The sequence below is a fragment of the Rhea americana genome, unplaced genomic scaffold, assembly GCF_003343005.1.
Source record: "Rhea americana isolate MKP2758 unplaced genomic scaffold, rheAme1 scaffold_123, whole genome shotgun sequence".
In the NCBI taxonomy this organism is placed as follows: Eukaryota; Metazoa; Chordata; class Aves; order Rheiformes; family Rheidae; genus Rhea; species Rhea americana.
The window spans coordinates 2698443-2721740 of record NW_028185295.1 but is presented as its reverse complement, the minus strand read 5'-3'; the positions used below and the strand labels follow the sequence as shown (position 1 = coordinate 2721740).

General features: G+C 43.2%; 1 protein-coding gene across 1 annotated transcript; it reads right to left on the bottom strand.

Annotated features, from left to right (window-relative positions):
• Positions 1-135: 135 nt before the first annotated feature.
• CAPN14 (calpain 14) lies at positions 136-22326 on the bottom strand. The gene is made up of 20 exons (XM_085325785.1): positions 22096-22326; positions 19100-19169; positions 18050-18168; positions 17089-17225; positions 15995-16169; positions 15246-15311; positions 13796-13881; positions 12506-12580; positions 11690-11853; positions 10820-10983; positions 8068-8273; positions 7493-7529; positions 6551-6613; positions 4929-4986; positions 3140-3204; positions 2675-2743; positions 2468-2546; positions 1249-1365; positions 504-559; positions 136-185 (listed from the first exon to the last, which is right to left on the bottom strand). The coding sequence occupies exons 1-20, from the start codon at positions 22324-22326 to the stop codon at positions 159-161; spliced, it is 2064 nt and encodes a 687-aa protein (XP_085181911.1). The 3' UTR covers positions 136-158.
• Positions 22327-23298: the final 972 nt, after the last annotated feature.

The following is a 23298-nucleotide window of genomic DNA, read 5'->3' as shown; positions in this document are numbered from 1 at the left end:
CTATGGTCATTAGATCAACTCTTCTCTAGGTGGGACTTTCACATGACCAAAGATTGCAGGGCTGAGCCCAGAAAATCTGATACAAACAGAAAGTTGATAGAAAACACCCTTCCTTGTTGCGGTACAGGCCTGATTGTCCTCTCCTTTACAGCGCAGCTTCAGGAGTACAAAGTCATCATCATCCACTGCAAAACAATGGAGAAAGGGGGCTGAACTCATCCACTGCTGCAAGAGCTCTGTGATATTCACTACTGAACTGGAACATGGGGCATCAGAGATTTCCTGTCTCCAGCCACAGCAGAAGCCATAACAAGGCACAGGAATTGGAGCCTGCAGCTCCCTGCTTTTTCAAACCTAAACTTTAAGTGATCAGGTTTAAAAAAAACAAACAAACAAAAAAAAAAAAAAAACAAAAAAAACACACGCCTTTTTTAAGGCTACAGAACAAAGCACATAGTGCTGTTTGTAACAGAAGGAACTTGCACTCAGGGAATGGGCTTTACCTCAGATTCACGGAGGTATATTCCTTTGCCATCTTGCGTTAAGTTGCGAAAGGCCTCTGTGTAAGAAATAAATAAGAAGCATTAACTTTATAGCCAAGAGGCCAACACCGGCCGAAACCCACTTTCTAAGGACAAACCTCAAAAGGTAGAGTTTTGCTCTATTCTGTGTGTGGGTGTGGCTGTGAACTTCCCTGTTCTGACACTGGATGATCCCTGAGAGTTGGGACATGGATACAGCTGAAATAAAACTCTGGCATGTCACTCTGTCCATTCAGCAGATGCTTTTCAGATACTGCTGTCACACCTCTGGAAGTCCCAACCTCATCCACTACGGTTTGGGACACACAGGAAGTATCTATAGTACMTGTGCTCACAGTCTGGAGCATGAATTGTCTCATCCTCATGTCTGCAGTCCCACCAGGGGTATATTCCAATACCCTCTGCTTCCTGGAAAACAAGCAGCATCCCTCTATAATTTGCTCACCTCTTTTACAGCAGCTGGTACAGATCTATTCCCTGCAAGGAGAGAAATCACTCCAACTTGCGGAAAGTGACTGGCAGAAAGTTAAAGATGGAGAGCTTGTATTCCTTTGTATCTATCCCTTCCTTTGAATTGATTACTCCTCACTTATTTACCAGAGAAGAAACCCAAACTTTCTATTTTAACCTTGCCACTGCCAGCTGGAATAGATCTGGAAGGGCTGGGGCTCTGCAGGGCAGCCCAGCAGCATAGCACTAGCCTCACCTCCCATGATCTCCACTCGAAGCATGAAACAGACAAAGCTCTCAAAGCTGATCTGCAAGTCAGGATTGCCATATCTGATTGCCATCAGGTTACAGACTTCATTGCTGAGTGAGATGCCTTCAGAAAAAGAAAAAAAGAAAAATAACAGAATAAGAGGGCAACTCCCAACTGTTATAAGATGTCCGTGCAGCTGCCTGGTCTTCATTCCTTCTCCAACACTTCTCTTTCTCAAATTTCCCCTACAATTAGCTAAGCAAGACCAGTTCAGGTCAGACCACCCAGTGGAAATAGATCTAGAAGAGATAATTTCTTCTACTCACAGTGCCCCCAGACATGGAATAAAACACATATAGGCATCCTTTGCATATGGGTGAATAGAGGTAGTAACAGCAGCTGTATTTAACAGCAATACTGCCCAAGAGGGTAGAAAAGAAGATGAAAAAGAAAATCCAGAGGAAACTGGTAGACAAAGCATCAGATCCAATGTCAAGCAGCATTTGCAAGAGATGGAATTWATTCATACTCGTGGCCTGGGATTTTAGTTTGTTTCAGCAGAGGTCCCTCTGAATTATTCACCGCACTTTCACTAACTCAGATGAATTGGGTGGACCAATCACCAGAAAGATGAGTGATAATATTAGCTGTAAACCTGCAAAAGGAATTAGATGACTACACACCAGCTCCCACACAATGCCCAGTGACAGCACTAAAGCTTGTCCCAGGTATTTGACCTATGTGTAAGGTCTTCCATTCTAGATTAAGTTTCAGACTTTATATTAGTGATGTCCAGCATTGGTATCACTTCTGTGCAAGTCCCAGACTTGCAGGTCCAGTGCCTGAGCTGCTGCCTTTGGCAGAGCTAGCAATTTATACAAGCTGGATCAAACTTCCCACATGCATMCAACCCTCCACTGCCTTTTAAAGTGAAATTAATAATGAACAGGAAGAGATTTAAAAAATGGGTTAGACAGATGCTTTTGTCTCTGATTACTATCAGTATAAGGCTGCAGTGGGGCAAAAATAAAGTAGCACATCACAGTGAAATAATTTTCAGATTTTTTTTAAAAAAAACTCTGCTAAAGAGAGAAGCAGAGATGGCTGAGACCATGCAGTCTGTGACGTTTTTCACTCTTTCTGGCCTCTGCTACAATCCTCAAGATGTTTCCCAGGCCTGGGCTTTTCTGAGGATGAGACTTGCTATGATGTGCTGTGGGATCACCTGTCTCCTGTACAGCTGCATGCAGTTCCACCAAGTCAAGGCTTCCAGATCTGTTAATGTCTCTTTTCTGGAAAACTTCCTGGTGAAAAAAGGAACTTTTTAGGGAAGAAAAAAAAAATCCAAGCAAACAGGTAAAAAAGCAGAAAATGCTGAAGGGATTGTAAGCAGGGAGATATTGTAAGGGGAAAGCACAAATGATTCCTGTACCAAGTAGAAAAGCAGCCTCTTCCACAGGACTCTGAACTCCTGAATACTTAGTGTGCCAGTGGCATTCAGCTTCATGGGACAATTAAGGTTGGAACACCTCAATTAAATGTCAAAGAGCACCCATTACATAAAACACAAGGAGAAAACTCATAGCCACTCTAACATTCACACAATTATAACATGAGGACAACGATTTCTTAGCCCACAAAACCATCCACAGCTTTGATCCCACTACCACTGAAAGTCAGTGGAAGCCTGTTGCCAATTTCAAAGGCAGCAGAAATTAACCCTTTCCCAAACMAATTCCATCCCATCACAACTGTTATTATGGAGAGTGAGAAGTTCAATAAGCAGAGACATAGCCTCATGGTAAAGAAATCAGCGACATCCTATTTGTCCCAAGAAATAATGTTCAGGTAAAAGTATTAAATGAGTCAGATATATCACTCATGCCAAGAAGGATACATCCAGGAGTGCCAAGATRCCCTGGCAGGCATCCAGACTGAACTTCAGATGAAAGCTCTGGAAATCTGGAGAGAAAAGGAAATATTATTTGGAGGAATCACTTGACAGCACTCAAAAATGGAGGCTGACAAAATTCCCCCTCATTTGAGAGACTTCAGGCCCCAAAGCCTTCATGAAGCTTTTCACCCACTTAAGAAAATGCATCATTTATGATGATAAAAATATGAGGCAATGGGATGGATTCTACTAGTCTCAGAAAAGCCTGCTCCCTGCAGGCATACAATACGGAGTGAAATATGGTGCACTATTTCCAGCTATTAGAGAAAATGGAAGGAAAAGGACATCCAAAGCTGTAATCCCGAACAAAATTTACTGCATGACCTTGAGCAAAGTCACTTGACCTGAAGAGCTTTGGAGAACAGCACTGCAGATTAATTGAAACCCTTGTGCTTAGTGTCTCCATCTCACAGACACTGCCTCTGTTAAAATAATTAAAAGTTTACAGGCAGGCATCACTGAAAACACATGAGGAGTAACAGAAAAACTCTAATCTCACTGCAAATCATGATTACAGATGGTCTGCAGACTTCCTCAGAGCAGAGGACAAAACTGTAACTCATCAGTCCTTTTCTGCAGAAAGTGAAGATGTTTTAATCYTGCAATAGCCCTGTTCATTAAATATGAATCAAGTACTGTAAAATTTTTAAAGGAATGCCTTAAAATTGATCTCTTATCAACTAAGTCAACTTCYCACAGATAAGACAATGTCTGGTGGGTCACTTTGGAAAGGCAGAACAGCTACAGTCCGCCTTTGCAGAAAAGAGAGCACCATTAGACAACAGCTACAGTCCACCTTCACAGAAAAGACAGCAACAACCAACATTCTCTGCTGAAGCGRTAAAGGGATCACATCAAGTGTTTATTCACCTTTGCTGCCTATAACTGCTGGACTGTGCATGTGTGTGTTGCACAKAGGTTCTTACCAGTTAAGAATCTGGGAAGGAAAACTGTACCAATCTGCAGCTCTGTAACTGCACTGTTGCTGTTCAGGGGACACAGTCACTGCAATACCTTGCTGCTGTTCAGGAACAGTTACTAATGACTAGAGACCAAATTACAGGCTTGTAGAGTGCTCTGGGCTGCCACTTGCATGGAGTGTATGTCATGGTCCTCACATAAGAACATCCTGAGTGCTCACCTGGCTCTCACAAGTGAGAGTTACACAGGCACTGCAGGCTCCCTGAATTGCCATCTTATCTCCCAAACACAAAGAGAGCAAGGAACACCTCTATGTAGTGCGTAGTGGGGAAGAATCAGGAGGAATAGCAATCATGAACCAGGCATATCAAGATAAAGATCATTCGTACTGCATAACTGCTCCAGACCAGGCTAATGTTTTACACCTTATAACAGAGGGACTGCCAAGACTGTTGCAGTGGCATAGAGTGAAATGAGATATGGTTTCAGAATAGAGGCTGAGGTCAAGCCATGTTTGAGGTCAGATTCAGAGTATGCATCTACACAGCAATATCTACACCTGCACTCTCCCCACATTCTTTCAGCAGTTGAAATTCAAATTAGAGCAGCTTCACTTGTAAAATTTCTACCATCTTGATTCACATCCTGAGCAAATCCTTTCTATTTAGAAATCTAACAAGGCATCAGAACAGCCAGTCCAGTTAAACTGGAACCAGTTTCTCTTTTCCCAGAATTCAARAAACAGGTGCAGCAGCTGAGGCTTTTCTCTAAGAGGGTTTATTCTACAGAAACATTATTTCTTAGTACTTACTTCTCCAAGATACATTATTCAGGATCCTCTGRAGCTGAACAGCATTTATTTCAGGATTCTATGATATGGAAGAGAATTTTTATATATGTGGTATTAAATCAGTTCTCTCTCTCTTTTGTTTTCTCAGCATGTCCCGTCTTCATCCTCTGCTTTTCTGGCCCCTCTCCAGCCACCGTGGAAGTCAAYAGGAGTCGTCCCTTTGAATATGACAAGCACTCAGCCAGCAGAAGCTGCAGTCTGCTCTGGTGTTGTTCTCAGGGCTCCACAGATATCAATGCAATAGTACAGATTTAAACTGAGTGAGGATCCAGACCACTAACCTTTAAGTCCTGGGGCTATCTGTCCCATCAAGCACACTGTCAAGAGAGCTGCTTCAAGTATTTCCCTTTTATAATTTACAGGCAAATGCAGAAGTGGAAATTTTGGAATACTTCCTTTCTATGTTTTTCAAAGCAAAGGTTTCCCCCTTGTTAAACAAATGTCACAGTTTCTAAAAACTGGAAACTTGAGTATGTTTAGTGAATTTATTTAAGTATCACTTTTCAAAAAAGTCAAAGCCTATTTTCAGATCATCGAGATATGTCAGGGTAATGCATTGAGAAATTACAGTACTTCCATCCCATGCCTGCGCATACTTGTGCCTCCTGACAGCAAAGGACCAGTACCTTGCAGTATGTGACAACCTCTACCACATCTGAAAGCCAAATCATTTTCAAAATCAAAATCTTAAAAAAGCAYATGCTTGTTTTTAATCAATATTTTTGATGGAAGTTGTTGCTATAAGAAGTGCAAACATGCTTTTCTGAAATTTTCTGACTGTTGAACACAGGGTAGTTTGCTAAATAAACGCAATTTTTTCCAAAAAGTTAAGTGTGTGCATCTCTCAGAGCAGCCAATGGGCTACCAGAGGTCAGCTCCTTCCCAAATCAGGCCACAGAGATCATTGACAAGAATCTTTCACCCAGAMGATTTATCTTGCACTAGGAGAATTATTGAACAAAGGAGGCGACGGGACACTTTAAATCTACATTGCCTCACAAAGTAACCTAGCAGCCGTCAACCTATGATGAAGGAATGCAAGGTAAGTGCCAATATTTCAGATGGTGTTCTCCTCTAATAAGTGACTTTCCCCAGTGAATGTAAAAATATCCTTCATGGTAGGAAGGGTCCTTGCAGCCCAGCAGTCTGTCCCCACCACTGGGGATGCAAATGATTATTTATGGAAAGCATGTGAGCCTGGGACTAGAGATGTTAGAAGGTACCTCTCTGTCTGGTCCTTTAGTATCTGTTTGGACTTGCTGTCCCATCCGTTTTTGTCTAAGCCCTTTTAAGCCCGTTGATTGTGTCACATTAACAATAACCTGCAGCAGAAGTTCCAGGAGCTCACTCCCTGCTGTGTAGAGATTCTCCTTTCATCAGTGCTAACCTATTCCTAAGCCTTCTTGCTGCTTTGTARTCAAACCTGCTGAATGGAACCAGTACTTATCCCAAACTCCCATGGCCCTTCTCTCTTCCCCATACTTTCACCTCCAGATTCCTTTGTACATCCATGTGCTTTTATTTTGGTAGAGTTACATAATAGCCTGGAGGACTTGCCATTTGCAGCTCACACATGCACTTACCTGTTCAAAATGCTTTGTGAAGAAATCTTCCCAAATCTTGCCTTCATACCTATCAACAATTTCCTTTAAGATATAAGAAAAATCATTAATTCAGTGAAGAGAATGTGTAATCCAAGACAATCACTGAAGACACTTTCTCAGAACTGTACTTCCTTCCCCCATCCTGCCACCTTCTCCCTATCACTGCAGTCAGTGCTATTGTCACTAACACAGCTCATAGCTTGGCTAGTTTCCATCCCATAGAAACGCTACTGATTGGAAAGAAATACTCAAATTTTTTCAAACACCACTCCAGAAGGAAGAAACATCTTTCTTCCACAGCAGCCTGAAAAGGAAAAAAGGATAGGGCTCATTCCATGAGAAGAAGGAAAAGAAGGGTCTCTATTCTGTTTTATCTGGGAGAGTGAAAGATATGAAGAGAAGGAAGGCCCTTGTTTACGCCAGGGGAATGGACTGTGCTGCAACTCCCTCACTCTTTTGCACTAGTTGCAGATATATACAACCACACTGCCCTTGAGTTCAGTTATTCTGAAAGCAACCTATGGACCACTGCACGAGAGAAGTACTGCTCGGATCCCACAATATCTTCAAAACCTTCAGGGCATAAAAGGGTGGTAGACTCCTTGTCTGTTCTTCCCCAAGCCACAGATGGGAAAAAACTACAGAGTAAGATAATTCCACTAAAAGAAAGAAGTTTGCATAAAAGGCAACTAACAAAAAAAGGACAGAATAACTGTTCCCCACCCTACCAGCATTGGATCACAATTGTCAACACGGTCAAAGAGACTGTGCCTGTAAATCCAGTTGCCCTTTTGGAAATGCCACAACACGAGCACTCATATTGTCACTCAGCCTCTCTGCAGGACAGAGCAACAGGAAAAACCTGAAGTTTAGAGCTGAAGACAGAACCCCAGACCTCCCACTTCCCCCATACTAACTCACCTTGGACAGGGTGAAGCTGGGGTTCCCACCCATCTCCCTGAAAATGTGAAAGAGGGGGCATGTTAAGGAGATATCCTGGAGTTTCCCGTTTGTCTCATCACAAGTGGCACCCCCTATCCTAGGTAAGGGCCACAGCCTGCTCTTGCACCATATGAATTTCCCCCGGTGTTACAGATGCATTTGGGGAAGTGATCTTGCCTATAAGGCTCCCAAGGGCTTCTAGAATTTGAAATCTCCAAGGTACCTTTCCTGTACAAGCAAACACTTCACCACTGCCAGCAAGGTCTGATAGCAAATTGATGGTGCATTTAAAAGTGTTTTCCCTCTCCAGTCTCAAACACGAGGTTCTTGCAAGAATATCTTGCACAGGCCCAGCTCAACTCTTCTCGGAGCAGTGCCTCAGCCACTGAACATCCTAAGCTAATCAAGACCCACAGTCAATCCCTGCACAAGATAAAGTGCTTTGTCTTTTGCATAGTAAAGTTCTTTCACTGCCCTCACCATTGGACTAGAAAGACTTGCTGTCCCACCATCCCAGAGAATTAGCTGCCAGCAGAGGGGCAGCAGCATCTCACCGAAGAACATGCTTCCGGGAGAAGACTCGTAGGATGAATTCAGACTCCTGCTGAGGCTCCAGGGTGGATGGGACAATCACATAGACACCAGGCTCCAGGTGGAAGTCCCTAGTCACTTCCCGCTCATCCACAAAGAGCTGGTGTTTGTTCACAGGCTGATGCCAAGTAAAAAACGCTGGAGGCAGTTTTTTGTTGCTTTCCTGGAACTGTTAGGGGAAGAAACACAAAGGAAATGTGATCCACACTAGCTGAACAAAYGGACAAAAGACATGTTAAGAAGTCGCAGGCAAGACAGAGATAGCTTGCCTTGATGCCTTGGACTTCCCTGCAGCACAAGCACAGGTAGGTAACAGGGAATGAAGTGCTCTGTCTCCTGCCAGGACATGCTTGCATTCACCACACACCATCCCCACTCAATTCTAAAATTGAAGAGAATGAACTTCTTGCAACCTTATCCACAACTTAATAGACTTTACAAAGGACAGCAGTGTGGATTGGGAGGAAAAGTAGCTTTTGCCATCCTAAGCTACTGCAAAAGTCATTTCCACATTTGGAGAAGTGGTTGCTGGTAGGAGTTGCTCTAGAAACTGTTCTTCCCTACTCAAAGCTCTCCCCTTATCCTGTAAGTACTGAGCACTGTCTCCAGTTTGTCCTTTGTGCTAGGGATCTGGGAGTAGATGACTTTTTAAGAGTACCTGTGATCTGAACATACCACAGAAGCAAACTAATCCCTATCTCTGCCTCTATGCACATGTGCCTGATCTGCATTCTTGACTCTCAGACTTTTTGGTTTGCGGGTACCTTTTTGCAATGGGAAAACGGATCAAGCATTGACCCAGGCAACACTAAACTGATTTTTAATGCCACTGAGTACCCAGTACACAAGCCAAATAAATAAATCCACCACTTAAGACCACTGTTTCCTCCTCATCTTGGCTGTTCCTCAAGACGTTTAACCATTTCATTCCCTTGCCTAGTAGCAGAGATGCTATTCTTCTTCTTTTGTCAGTATTTTTAACACTAATAGAGCAATCTTGCTTCTGAAGGGTACAGGGCTGCTCTTCTTCATGCTGTGTATGTTAAATGCAAAGTTTTTATACTTCAGTCAATACCATGTTGCTGTAATTCTAATTTCTTATGGGCTCTTAGATCACCATCTCTCAGTATTGATCTTGGCAACTGATAAAACTTGAAATTGAACTCTGGGCTGCCACCAGCCTCTCTCCTACTCTATTATCAGGGGTGCTGCACAGCAGTGTGCTAGGACCACATTCAGCTAGGAATTTTAATTCACTTGTAGCCTTGATAATACCAAAAAGATTTAACTCAGGAAGGACTAGTATCTTTCYATAAGGTTACCATACTGAAAGTACAGTAACAAGGAACATGCTGTCCTTACCATACGCTCAATCTAGTTCTATGTCAACCCAAATTCATGGGGACTCTGATTTTAGAGGTGTTCCGAGTGGTAACGGAAAAGAAGACATGCCCTTTCAAAATAAAAGGAGCTCAATCTTACCCTGAAGTTGTGGCAAAAACTGGGATATATGTGGGGGTTTAATTTCCAGAGCCTTTTCTCAGGTCCCAAAGGCTCCTGGCTAAAGAAAAGGCTGGGCTCAGGAAGCAAAAGAAACACCTGCAGTATCTGCTCCAGAGCATCCATGGCCAGAAAGGAACCTGAGGAACAGCAGGAAGGACAACATGCTGATGCTGCTTCCAGTGCCTAGGATAGCCCAGTGCAGAAGTTGAACAAATAATGCTCCCATTCAAGATATTTGGGCCTTCTTGATACGGCCGTTCTTCAGAAAAGTCAGTTGATATCTCTGCATTAACAATTACTTACTGTGATGCCCTATTGAACTTGAATACACTGCTGTTAGTTGTTGGCCAAAGGACAAAGGCAAACCCAATCCATTGACACCACCACAACAGCTGCATCAGCCCAGATCCTCCAGCAAAAAACCAATACCACTGACAAGGAACTCACCTGTTGGCCCATCTACAGAGGAAAAAAAAAGAAATATAGCATCTGTTAGCTTGGGAGCCCTCTGAGTCACAGACAACACAGCCATACTGCTGCACTGGGAAGTGACTACGTAGATCCCACTGGGATCTTTACCTCCTGAAACCTTAGCTTTCCATTAGAAGACCTTTCCCCACAGTCATCTCTCAGTAACTGTGCAAACTCACAGCAGCAGCAAGAGCTGCAGCCCTATTCAAAGGGAGGAGAGTGGCTCTACAAGGCACTCAGATAAGCAGGAAATTTGTGTGGGGAAGCTTTAGCTCCTGCTAGTGACACCTGCTTCCCTAGGAATACATAGAGAACCTGAAACACCCACACAGGGGCTGCAGCTGCGTCATACCTATGTCGCTCAAGTATGGCTATGCCATGGCTGGAAATAGCCTAAGGGCAGTAATCTTAGGCTATAAGGAGACTCCAGACACCATCTCCAAACCTTTGYACACACTCTCAAGGAGGGCAAAATAAACCCTAGCATGCTCTGAAGCAAAAGGCATTTCTCCACTGCTCTGTAGTCTGACACCCAGCTTGCTGGAGAGGCAAAAACCTGGGCACAGAGCCTGCAGGAGCTCAGCCCTCCTGTGCAAGGAACCTGGCTATACACAAGGAATAAAGAGCATGGATCACCCTGTGCACTACAAGATCTGTAAAGCTCTCCCATATGCAAGGGCTGGGAAGTTTCCTARATTATTCAAAGAAACCCAACAAGAATGACAAAACATTCCTTCACACCTTGTAGAGGGAAAAGCCAATGAAAAGGTGATGAGCTCGATTCCGGTGTTTGCTGCTGTGTTTCTGAATCAGGGATACAAGCACATTGCAGGAGCCCAGGCTTTTTTTACTGTCTTCAGCAGGTAAAACTTTGAGCCAGTACTGGGGGTTCATCCAAAATGTGTCTAGGAAACAAAAGAAAAAAAAACATGTTGTTTAACCTTGTTTTCCAGCACAAAATTGCTTGCCATCTTCCTACACAATGCCTGGCCTCAGACTGAATGGGTCACAGGGCATCTGGACCTTCGGATCCCCAAGAGTCTGATCTTAGGGTACAGTTTACAAGGTTATCAGTGAACTCTCTGTGTAAGACAGAGGTGAAGCCCACAGACAAGGAACCACATTTCTGCTGACTTGTAGTCAAGAGTTTATTTCACTTATAAACGTATTATTATTCCTCTATCACCTCTTGTRTCTAAGGTAGTTGACTTCAGGCCCTACCCCCTTTGTTTCCAGAGGGGTTGAGYCTCTGCTTTTTCCGTTCACTTTACTTAAAATACTACATCCTCAGCACCTTCATAAGCAATTTTTAAAGGACAAGTCTAAAGTCCTAAAGTAGTTCAGTGTTGACAACTGACCCTAGGACTCCTGCAGCTCATTCCATGCCATAACCAGCCCACTGCCCTGTTTTCAAGTAATGCAGCCTCTGTGGCAGCAGATGCTAGTCAGAGTCAGTTATCTGCTTATTTCTGATGTTTGTGAGGAGAATCAAGGAGGAAGAGGATATTCTGTTGTCAATTTTGTGTTAAGAGGTATATAACATGCTAGCAACTGAGTCAGTAGAGAAGTGTCACCTCAGAGGCCCCCAAAAGAGCCCTAAGCACCACTCACCACTGCAGAATCCCTGACTTCCTCCTGCTGTGCTTCCTTTAACCCATCTCCCACTCTTCAGTGAGTACATCCACTTCTTCCCATCTTCCTGGCTCATCAAATCTGGAGTTAGTTTACAGATCATCAGATCTACAAAATGAATCTTAAAATCTTGCAGTGACATCCTGGGAGAAAGAGTGCCAAGAAACATATTGTCAGCAGTCTACTTTAGTCTATACGGCTCATGAAAAGGAAAGGGAGTGAGGAACATAGAAGTCACAGCATTCTGTGTTGCATATGGTAATATTCGTATTTCATTAGGTGGGAAAGAAGCAATATCTGCTCCAACAGCAGCATCTAGTAGTAGCAAATGCACAAGTGAAGTTTCAGCAAAGGACAGCAGCACTGAGATTAAAATACCACCACCAAAGAGATCACAGTGAAATGACACAGGCAGCAACATTGCCACCCCGTGGCACAAGTGGTAAAGAAGCAAGAAGAAAAATAGCTTCAGGAAGCTCTTATGTTATCTTGAAAATAGAAGGCAGGACAAAAGTCCTTGAAAGCTGCCCAGGTCTCAGACAGTGCTGGGAGACCTGGGCAGTGCCTTGCTTCTCCCTTCCTCCTGTCATTTAAGGCCAGTGCATCTTTTCCATGTCAGCACACCTAGTGCTTCTCACAACATCAGAGAAGGACAAGCAAGCAAGCATGGGCTGTTAYAAAACAGATCACACATGCCTCAGCCTAACTGGCAATGGGAAAAAGCAAGACACTACTTCAGCTCCAAGTGTGGCCCCAGAGCTACCAGCRAAAGCAGAGACAAGACTATGCCATTACCAGAATTCTCCATCCTCCTTCTTTTTCCTCAGCAAAATCTTCTCCTTTGGGCTCAGCAACTCCCATTTATAAGAGCTGAAGGCAAAAACATAGGGTAACTAACCAAATCTGTCTTCAAATTCGAAGTAGAGGACATAGCCTTCCTCTATAAAAACAGGTCAAATCCCTGCCCTGACACATCTCCTTGTCTCTCTCTCACTAAACAGAAGCCCCTTGTGCTTTCAGCCCTAGAAAGCTTTCCACAAGCATTCCAGATCCCATGAGATGTAAGTAAATGGCTCCAGCTTCTCCAGCAGAGGCCAGAAATGCTCCATTTCCATCAGCCAGTCCATTCACTGATACATGCAGCTTCCAAGTGGTTAAAATATAAAATTCTAGATCTGCTTTTTGGTTCATTTTATATCTGAGGAGATATAATAGGAAGAGCATTTGGCATAATGAGTGAATGACTACGACACCACAAGAGGCAGCTGGGAATCATTTAAAAGACAGGGCTACGGTATGTTCCTCGTTATGCTCCTCAACAGGAACAGCTGGTATATTGTCACCAAGCAACAGACACGCACCAGAGCAAAGTTACCACTCTGCAGATAAGGTGAGAGTCACTCACATCTCCAGTACTTTCCTGGGTTTTTCCTTCATCCCTATCCCCAATCTCAGCAGGCAGAATCTGTGCAGGGAATTAAGTGAAGCTTGGACAGAAGGAACATGCTTTGCTTCGGGGAAGAAATACGGCTACAATTTCCTATGGTCTACTCACTGTCTTTCATGGTCCTAACCAAAACATCCAGTAGATATAAATACAGGGTCCATTTCCCTCATTAGTTGCCTCCTCTCATATCCAATCCTACTCCCCCAAACAGCCAGGATGGAGGTCTTCTTCACAGGCACAATTCCAACACTTTTTGCAAAACATGGAGATCTTTGCACAGCGTCTTCTGTGACAAAGGACTGTGTGCCTTCAAATAGACTTTTTGTTTAAAGTGTCCTGAACAGCTAACTTACCCCTGTGGTTTCAAATGCCATTCAGATCACACCAATATGGTAAGCAACTGATGTTTCCCCTAACATTCAAAGAATGAAAAAACAGAACCCAGTTTGTTGAAGCAGCACATATGAAGTGAACCCAACTGCATGAGCACTCATTGCTGGAAAAATGTAACTCCATTGAGTTGCAAGCAACTGTTACTTCTCTTAATGCTACTCTCAGCACTAATTCATGCCTGAAGATGGCAGCATATTTCCTCCAAGAAACTTTCCGTCCTGCTCAGCATCATATTTTAAACTCACCTATCACTCCAGTCTCCTTTCCATTCGATTTTGCCCCACGGATTTCTCAGTTTCACTAAGTTTTCTGGTCCACCGTGACAGGTCACCTGCAGAATACAGTAACACTATGCTTATTAAGGCCTCAGCAATTCTCATCTGGTTTACATCACCATACTATGTCTGATATTAATATCGGAATGGCTTTGCTCTCACAGACACAAGTATAAAAGCTATCAATATGCAACTCCCAATGCAAGTAYCAAAAGATTAAAAGGCTTTACCTTACTTTTTATAAGTGAAGCCAGAGTCACAGACTGGAGGCTTGACAGCATGTTCTTCCTCCTTCCCAACATCTATTCACTCTGTGGTTATATGAAGGCAGGACTGTACTGCTATGAAAGGTAAGTCCCACCAGCAGGCAGTGGATTGACTACATAGATGAGTGCCTTGCAAACTGGGATGCCACAATCAAAGAAAAGGCAGACTGACTAGGAACAATACTGACAGCAAATAGCAGAACAGCTGACCTCACATTAGCTCCACATGCTCATTCCATCTCTTACTCCTGCCCTTTACTCTATCAGAGGTGCTAGCCAGACTGACAGGCAATGTAGCTGATAAAGTCCACGTCTAATACCCTCCTGCCGTACGTAGGACACATTGAGCAAGCTGGCGCATGCCTGAGAGTTTCTCCCAGCCTCCCCAGTACTTCTTGCTGAGGTGTGCTTTCCCTCACATCCATATCCCATGTCCAAAACCTCACAAAATCCCTTGCCATCCTTGCCAACATCCTTCTGGAGCTGGACAAGACGGTCATCCATCAATTCAGGAGGCAAAGGCTGGAGCTGGGCTCTTTGGGAACTTTTATTTTCCTGTCCCATGCCTGTAGACTAGGTATCTTTAGAGGTTCCCCAATGATTTCTCTGCAGATCAGTAGGGTCTAGCTAATATTCTCTGCACAGAAGCCCAGTCTGATTCCCTTGTTTAATCTTGACTCACATTTCCACGTGCAGTTTTTCATGTTTTGGCCCTTACATTCAATTGTCCTTACCACTGTCATCCCTCCTCTGACCTTGGGAGAAGACAATTTACTTCAAGCAGGTTTCATCTCAGCCTCTCAGCCTCCCTAAAGGCCAGTTGCTTCCTCCTTAGCAGCTAAGATGCATTTGCAGATGATGCTGTTCAGTAGAGCCCTGTGACTCATTCCCCCCCTTAGAAATATGCTGAGCTCTGTCCATTAATTTTCCCTTATGTCAAGCTCATGATGCTAAATGGACACGCTTCAAAGGGAATCTTTACAATGCACTCARTCTCTTTTAGACTTAGACTGGGGGAAGGAGGGAGAGAATTTGGAATGGCATTGAGGGAGAATATACCACAGCTCCCCTAGTTAAGGGCTTAACCTATGACTGCAACAAAAACTGCTGACATCCAGACAAGTCTGGACACAGAATATTAGGGCTGTTCTTACCTTTCTAATACCAATCACCGTGTAGGCATGGCCAGCTACAAGCCCGTTCTTCAGGACCTTTGTTGTCTGCATATGAGAAACAAAAGGAAAATAAACCTTCTATTCTACCCCTAAAAACACAGCAGATTCATACCAACAGCAGAGACCTGCATCCGCATAAGCAATGATCCTTAAATAAATGAAGACTGTTTTGAACTGAGAAAAGATAGGTCTGAGCACCTAACAGCCATATTTTGCAGCATGGTTGGAAATGGAATGCTGATAGGAAGTGTCCCATTGTAAACTGGGGATCTTTGGCTARAGATCAGCTCATTTTTTCAAAGTCCAAGAAGTTAGGTTTAGGTATGTAGAGTATTAGGGTTTCCAATAGCTGAAAGGTCAGCTTAAGGCTTGGAAGACAAGGTTTGAATTCATGTGCTGACTTCTCCAATCTTACTATAAGCTAATATATGACTCTACTTCAGTACTCCATCTGTAAAAATGGAATATTTATTTAACAAAAATGGGAAAATGCAGCAGGTCCTTAATTAATAGGCGTATTTGATAGGTAAGTCACTTCCTACACATACAGGAAGCTGAGGGCAGCAGAGAATCCATGTGCAAACCTTAACAAGATTGTGATTTATACAGAAACTCAAACTTAACAGCTTTGATTCTTTAGAGCAGTCACAATGACTAGCTCAGCAGAGAGAAACAGGTCTTGAAAGGCTTTTAGCTGTGAGGCCATTTGATGTCACAGCAAGTCTCACCCCTAAATGTGTTTGACAGCCCATGAGAGATCTGCTGTAGGTTGCTCTTGTCATGATATCCCACAGATCAGGAGGAGCTGCTGCCAGCTTGATCGTTATATTAACACCACCTGTGAAATCCACCAAGGCTTCTGAAACTTGCCCAATCTGCAGATCTTCGTAGGAGCCGTAGAGCCTAACAAAAGAGGTATCAGTACGTTATCTGGGATATAGTGGCAGATGGTAACCTGAGACCAGCATGCTAAGGAAAACCAATAATAAAGGTTTGCAAAAGCAAAAGGAAAGCTGTAATCCATGTTCTGTTTTAGGGCATTTTTGCCATTTAAGAAGAGAGAAATCTGGCAAATTGACTCCAAGGTTGGCCATAGTCTGAAAGGGACTCCTTACTTCACTCATTTTCTTCCTAAATATCTTCCCTGAGTAGTAGTGAAAACATGCCCATCATGACTTCTCTGATAACTTTGCCTTTAAGAATGTTGCCTGAACATCTCACTAGAAATTGTGCTGTATTTACTGTGCCTTGAAAGCTCAATTTTTAGCCTGATTTTCTTCACCACAGCTGAGCAACTTCCTCCTTTCTTTTTGTCCTAATGCTATGCCAAATGAAAAATAATTTTCTCTCATGTGGTCTTTCTCTAGGATTCTCCTCTATTCTGCATACAATTTCAGCCCAAGAACAACAAGGCCCACCAGCTATGCCTYGTTGCTTCCTTCTTAGTCCTTGTCATCTTAGTCCTTAGTCATCTTTGAAAATCTTTATTTGTGGCCTCCAGTTCTTCTGCAGTGCTTGCAAGGAAGACGTCACCTTGGCCAACCCACTCCAAATAATGCTAACGTTCAGACAACAACTACCCGGGATAGATCTGTTTTCATACCTACTTCTGAACCCTTAGATTTTGTACAAGGGCTTCAATTGATAACAGCTACCACAGTAGCAGCTTTTACTGTTTAATAATAGAAAGATGAAAAACATTTACTACACTCCAAATGAGGCAAAGCCTAGGAGATACATTTATAAGTGAGAACAAACTACGTAGGCACCAAGCAATATGTTTTAGAGACATTATTGGCATAACTTGGAAAGAGTCACTTACTTGGCATATGCCTTCTCCAAAAGGGCTCCCCAGAACACATTCTTATAGACTGARGAAACGAAGACCAACTCCCCTACTTCATTCACTGGCAGGCGATCATCAACCACCACATCAACCCATTCACCAAAGTGCCAGAACTGTCAGGGGAAAAGAATGAGCTGCTGTTTCCTTAGAAGAAACCTTGCCTTGAAATAACAGAAAAGGTATTGGGGCTGAGCTGCAAGTGCAACTGAGCTGCCTTGTGGGGAGGATAGCACTGGGTCAGTGGGATTTCTTGACTCACCCACTTAGCCAACCTTTCAGTCCCACCTAGGCAGAGGAGAAAACAAACTGTGTATCAGGTATAAAAGGGAGATTAAGGGAAATCTGGTACAGCTGGGCTTTTGGGGGCAGGGGGGAAGTAGTTCCTAACAGCAGGGTGGCAGAGCTGCAGTAAGAGCAAGGCAAAGAGGGGTACAAGATTGGGGCAARTGTTTCAGGACTGCTGCTGCCATGTAAGAAGTGGGGCTGAGAATCTGTGACAGCTTGAGGGAAAGGATGGAGCAGCAGAGAAACAGGATGAGGCAGTTGCCACAGCAGCTAGAGAAAGCCTCAGAAACTTAATAGGAACCAGAAAGTTGCGTATAGGAGGAAGAGAGAGGCAGAATCCACAGACAAAAGTGTTCCAAAACAGTTCTGGGGAATGGGGAAGACTTTGGCTGGATTAAAATCAGCATGGGGTACAGCTGGAGAGACAGGCCAAGATGAAGCATATCCTCAGAATGGCTCATGGYTGATTCCCTGCCTGCAGCGCTTTGTTGCACAGGTGATGGGCTACCCTCCAGACTAGGGCACCTCCTGGCTGCTTTCCCCTGGCCAATGTGAAATACAAATTAGCTAGGGGTGTAACATTTGACACCACCAAACATGGCATGGCACAGAATTTCTGAGGACCTCCTACGTTGCAGGGGAGAAGATATACCCGGAAGTGGAAAATGCCAGCGTATTTCCTGTCAAAGCTCTGGTTTTGTGGCACAACTGCAGACAAGATATCCTGGTGGAATGTCAGTGCTTCCAAGGCAGCAAGGAACCAGCAGTTCTCTGCATCAAAACAAATAAACAAACATAGTTGACCAAAAAGTCAGAGTTGTCAGCCAAGTCAAGAAACACCACTAAGATCCTAGCAGAAGACCTATTGTGTTGATTTCTTTATAATTTTAAAGACATATAAAATGAGATAATCCAGCCGTGTGCTTTATTAAACCAGATTCTGTTTGTTTTAGAATCGTTCTTTTGTGATCTTTTGTTTTGGATAGTGTGTGGTTAAATATGAAATCTAACAAGAAATAGCTCTCAATGGAAATATTCTTTTTTTATTGATACTATAGAGGGTTTTTTTGTTCTCTAGAGAAGACACTATTAAAAAAAAATTTTTTTTGAAAAATTAACCATTCACAAGAGAAAAATCATTTTCAATGGATTTCATAGGCAAGACCGTACTTATCAGACTTTGTGTATAAGAGATTGATTAATTTAATCCYGATCCTGTGTGTTTGGCAGATACCAATATATCCTTTTACCTTGAGTAACATGGGCACAAAATTGATTTTCCCATCTGCAAAGCTGGGAAGAGAATGTACCCRCACTATCTAAGTCTTAAGTACATAGATAGCATTAGTCTCAGATTTTCCTGCTTTTGTAGTCCCTGTTCAGTTATCAAGCAGCAACATAACAGATCAAGAGGTTTACATGGGCACTTCCTATTCCAGCATTAGCATGCACAGAAGCAATAAAGTGCCACTTTTAGCTTGTGGAGACACCTCTCACCCATTAAATCCCACCTTGAAGCTTGCCAGGCTTTTTACTGAGCCTGTTTCATCTTAATAATTGATTCATTTACATCATGCTAACTGAAATAATTAGGATATGTGCACTCTCTATTTATATACTAAATTTTATACGGTCAAAAATTTTTCTCAAGTGTTCTCTTGCATATAAATACATATATATTTACACAAAGGAGCTTCCTTACCCACTAATCCTTGGCAGAGATCAAGTTGCTTTCTATTTGCAGCATAAAATACTGGAGTGCTATGCAAATCCTGGGAAGCACAAGACCAGAAAGAAAAGAGGGAGAGAGTCAAGTCACTCACAAGCGAGCTCGAAGTCAGTGGTTGCCTGACTTCAGAGTTGYGATTTTATGAAATGAGAGATCCAGTGGGTTCCCAGACTGGGACGCAAAAACCTCATGGCTATATGGCCCAAAACATTCTGCCTGGCTAAAGCTTATTCATAATACTGAGATAGGGTAGCTTTGTCCCAGCAAGCACTGATCTGGTCCAGGTGTAACTTTGTTGTCATCACATGCTCTGAGTAACTTGAACCTGGGCATGCATTTGTGGTTGGTCCACATGGAATTTGGTCTCTGAAATAAGTCAGTGGTRCACAGATGCAGCATCAACAGACATTGGCTTCCAGTCTGGTTGCTTCTTGGGAGTCTCTAGGCTGAGCATAGGAATCTGAACTGCATAGGGAGATTATGAGGGTATGAGATAAGAATGTCTATTAAGATACCATATGTATTCCATTTAGCATCTCATGTGGGCGTTTATTTAAGAATGACTGTCAGTGCAGCTTAGTAACTTTAGGAAGGCCTTTCTCCAAGCATATGCATACATGAAAAGTTGCAATTAAACCCTAACAAAAGCGACAAAACTGTCTGTATGAGGCGTTATAGCTACAATGGCTTAGCTTCACTAGTAAAAGTGGGCTACACAAGGTGTAGTTGCCAGCCATCTCCTAGTGCGGTGGGGCCAACTGTATGCATCGCTGACACCAGCCCATTACCATAGGTATCTACAAACACCTTACTGAGGAGACCAACCTTTCAGGTCTGCCAGCCCAGTCCCTCTGTAATTGCTCTTCACAAATTTCAGCCAAACCAGGTTACAAAGGCAGAGCTCAGCTGCTGCAACCCTCAGCTAACTTGGCTGATATCTCCACACAACGCTTGTCTCCTCCATCAGCCCTGGGGCTCAGTGCATGAAGACAGTGACTGCAGGGCTGTAATTCATCACAGTAGCTGTGTTCTCTCACATCTCCAACTGGTCTGACTGACAATTAAGCTCCAGCTTACTGATAGCTGCTAAAGAAATTTCTCTTGCTATGGCAAGAGTGAGTTTATGAATAATTGTTCAGAAACAAAATGCATTATTCTTTTCCTCTCAGAAATACCTCTGGGGTCAAATTAATAACTGAAGTGTCAAATATTTGTTCCATTGTTACGACCCACAAATCGCTCAAGCTGATTTTCACACTGTTGGCTTCTTCTTTGGGCAGTAGCAGAGAAATGGCAAACCCTCAAAAGGCATTTATAGTAATTAGATACCAAACCCTATCTATGATGAACTTGGGTGTTCCGTTTGCAGGCTATCAATCACGGATGCAGCAAGCTACAAGCCTCTGGGCTGAAAGGCACAATCTGAGCACTTTCTCTGCAACACAGGGATTGAAGGATGCACAGTATCCTTCCTCAGAGAGTCTTTTCCTTGGCAAAGGATGGCATCAGAACAAATAGCAGCCTTTTTCAGGAGTAGCAGATCAGTTTTAGAGTAGCAGATCTAGGACAGAGAGGAGACTTCAAGCCCATTCCAGTATTTCTGGGATCAGAGGACAGAATTACAGATCTGAAGGGCTCTACTGAGGATGGGATTCACATTGGTCTTCCCTTCTGACTCCCTCTACTCTGATAACAGCAGCCTCTGCCTCTGTGCCCGACAGAACCCTGCTCAGGCCCTGGAAGACTGCCCTCTAGCTCTATCTTGCCTCAACACAAACCATCCATGAAAACTGACTTACATATAAAACCTTGAGAAGCAAGGCTGACCTTTCCAAGCTCTCCAGCTTGTTTTGCAAAGGTGTTTCTATTTTCTTGCTGAGTCTTGTGAGTTTTGCAGAAACTTGGCCCTTCTAATACATTGTTTAAACCAGTACCAGAGTATAACTAACTAGGAGATGCCATCTGCTGTTACCCATCAGCATTGCCTTATGGACCCAGGAATGTAAAGATTCAGATGTCCTGAAATTCTCAGATATATCTACACATCACTTTCAGGAAGATCTGGCTTTCAATGTGTTGCTCAGTGCCCCAAAAAGAACAGTATTGCCTTTGCTAGTAATAGGCCAGAGGCTTTAAACTACCAGATCTTATGCTAACTGTGCCAGGCCCCAGTTCTGGCCTGTTAGACTTGTTATCAATTTGTTTTGAGAACCTGCTGTGTGACCAGAGCTTGGTACCAGGTGTCTCTTGTTGTGACCTACTGTTTAAGCATGGGATAACAGCAAAGGCCTTGGAAATATGGGCCCAARTTGAAAACAGAGACCTCGGAACTAAAAACAACTCATAAATGGTYGCTTACTGGTCATGGCAGAAGCTCAACCTTGGGAGCTGGGGAAAGAATGCTTTAAGTACAATAAAGAGAAGACTAAACAGTTGAGAAGAAAAAAAAACAGCCTAGTAAGAGGATAAGGCACCTGCCACTGCCTGTGAAAGTAACACCTCCAGCATCACACAGTATGTGGCCCACAGGACAAGGGCCAAAGGCTAAGAACTGTCTGAAAACTCCAGCGGTCAAAATCTTGAATGTGGGAGGAGGAATCATGGTCCTGAGAACTGTCACCACAGAATCACAGTGGGATCATTGGAGCTGAAAGAGTGCTGCCTGCCCTGAGGCCATTGGCTCCCCTGCTCTTTCCTCACCTGCTTTCCCTCCCTGTTCCAAGCAGGATATAAACTAGATACAAACTTAACAAGGCTGATTCTGATTTTTGGCAACAAATGCTTCAAAGGCAATTGTGAAATGATACGTACCCCACCTTCCAAGTAACAGCCAATACAACAAGTTTAGTATCTGAAGGCTTTAATTTAACCTAAGTGTAAGAGTAGGTCACTCAGTCCTAACTAAATATTTGCTGGCTATCAGCTCAAATCATCCTCTTACATGAACATATTCATTGAAAATCACTTACATGTGGCCTCTTCCACTGTAGCTTTGGGGGGAGTTTCTTTAGTAGCGCCCCCGTTCCAATAGAGCTGATGTGAGCAGGAAAATTCTCATCTGTGAACAGGCACTTATTCTTCAAGCACGTCTCTAGCAAAGCCTGGTAGTTCTGCTGGACAGATGGGTTGTGTTTTTGAAAGACACTCCTGCCTAAAGGCACAGGCGACTTCTTTTTCTTTAAGCAAGGCAGCAAAGGCATGGTGATGTCCAGAGTAAAGTCAGGGTAAGTTTTCCACAGAGGATTCTGCAGAGATCTTGCCCCTGCACAGTCCTGGTGGAAACTTCTTTTTTGTTAGGATGAGGTGTCTTCTCTGGAAGAGTTCCTAGTTGTTAAAATAAGTGTAAAAAAGTAAAATTAATTCTAGCTTTTAAATTTTCGCTTTAGCCAGCAGAGGGAGGATGCCGCTCAGAAGAGGGAGACCTAACAGCTTCTATTCTGTTAGCTATCACTATGCTTTCAGGGCTTCAAATTCTCTGTAGATCTGAGTGAAGTCAAAATGAGCAGCCCCACTGACTTATACAGGGATTATTAAGCCATACACACAGCTCTTCTGTCTATCTCTCTGGAATATTCTAGGCTCTCCAGAGCATTTTCAGATCATGCTGCAACATGAATGATGGTCCTTCTTCAATCACATTCAGTCAATATGAACACACAGATATTTCAAAAAAAGGGGGGGGGAAGGAGGAGGTGTAAGTTTTAAAACAAACAAAAGAATAACAAAAAGTAGAACATATTAGGTGCTACAAAGCCATTATTCATAACCCTTCAATGGTTATTCTGACATCTCCACCTCACTTTGAATAATGATACAGCCTCCCCCCAACAGATTACATTCCATCTTGCTGATTGCCACAAATCCACACATGAAATTGCATGCAGAGATTTTTCTTTTTGGAACATTCAAGACAGCTGTTTCTCATCCCTCCTGATAAAACAGCTAAGAATGATTTCATAAGCCTTTTTCCTGCCACATACACATATGCAAATATTGGTAGCTATACTAAACATTAGCAGTCATCACCTTTTGCTGCAAGTGCTGGGCTGCTTATGCTTGGGGCAGGAGATCAGCATTAAAAAAACTCAGAGGCAGAGGAGGTTCTGTGAAACTCAAAATCACTATCCCAGGCAGCTTAGGAAACTGGTCCTAGTTAGGAATCAGTTGATTGT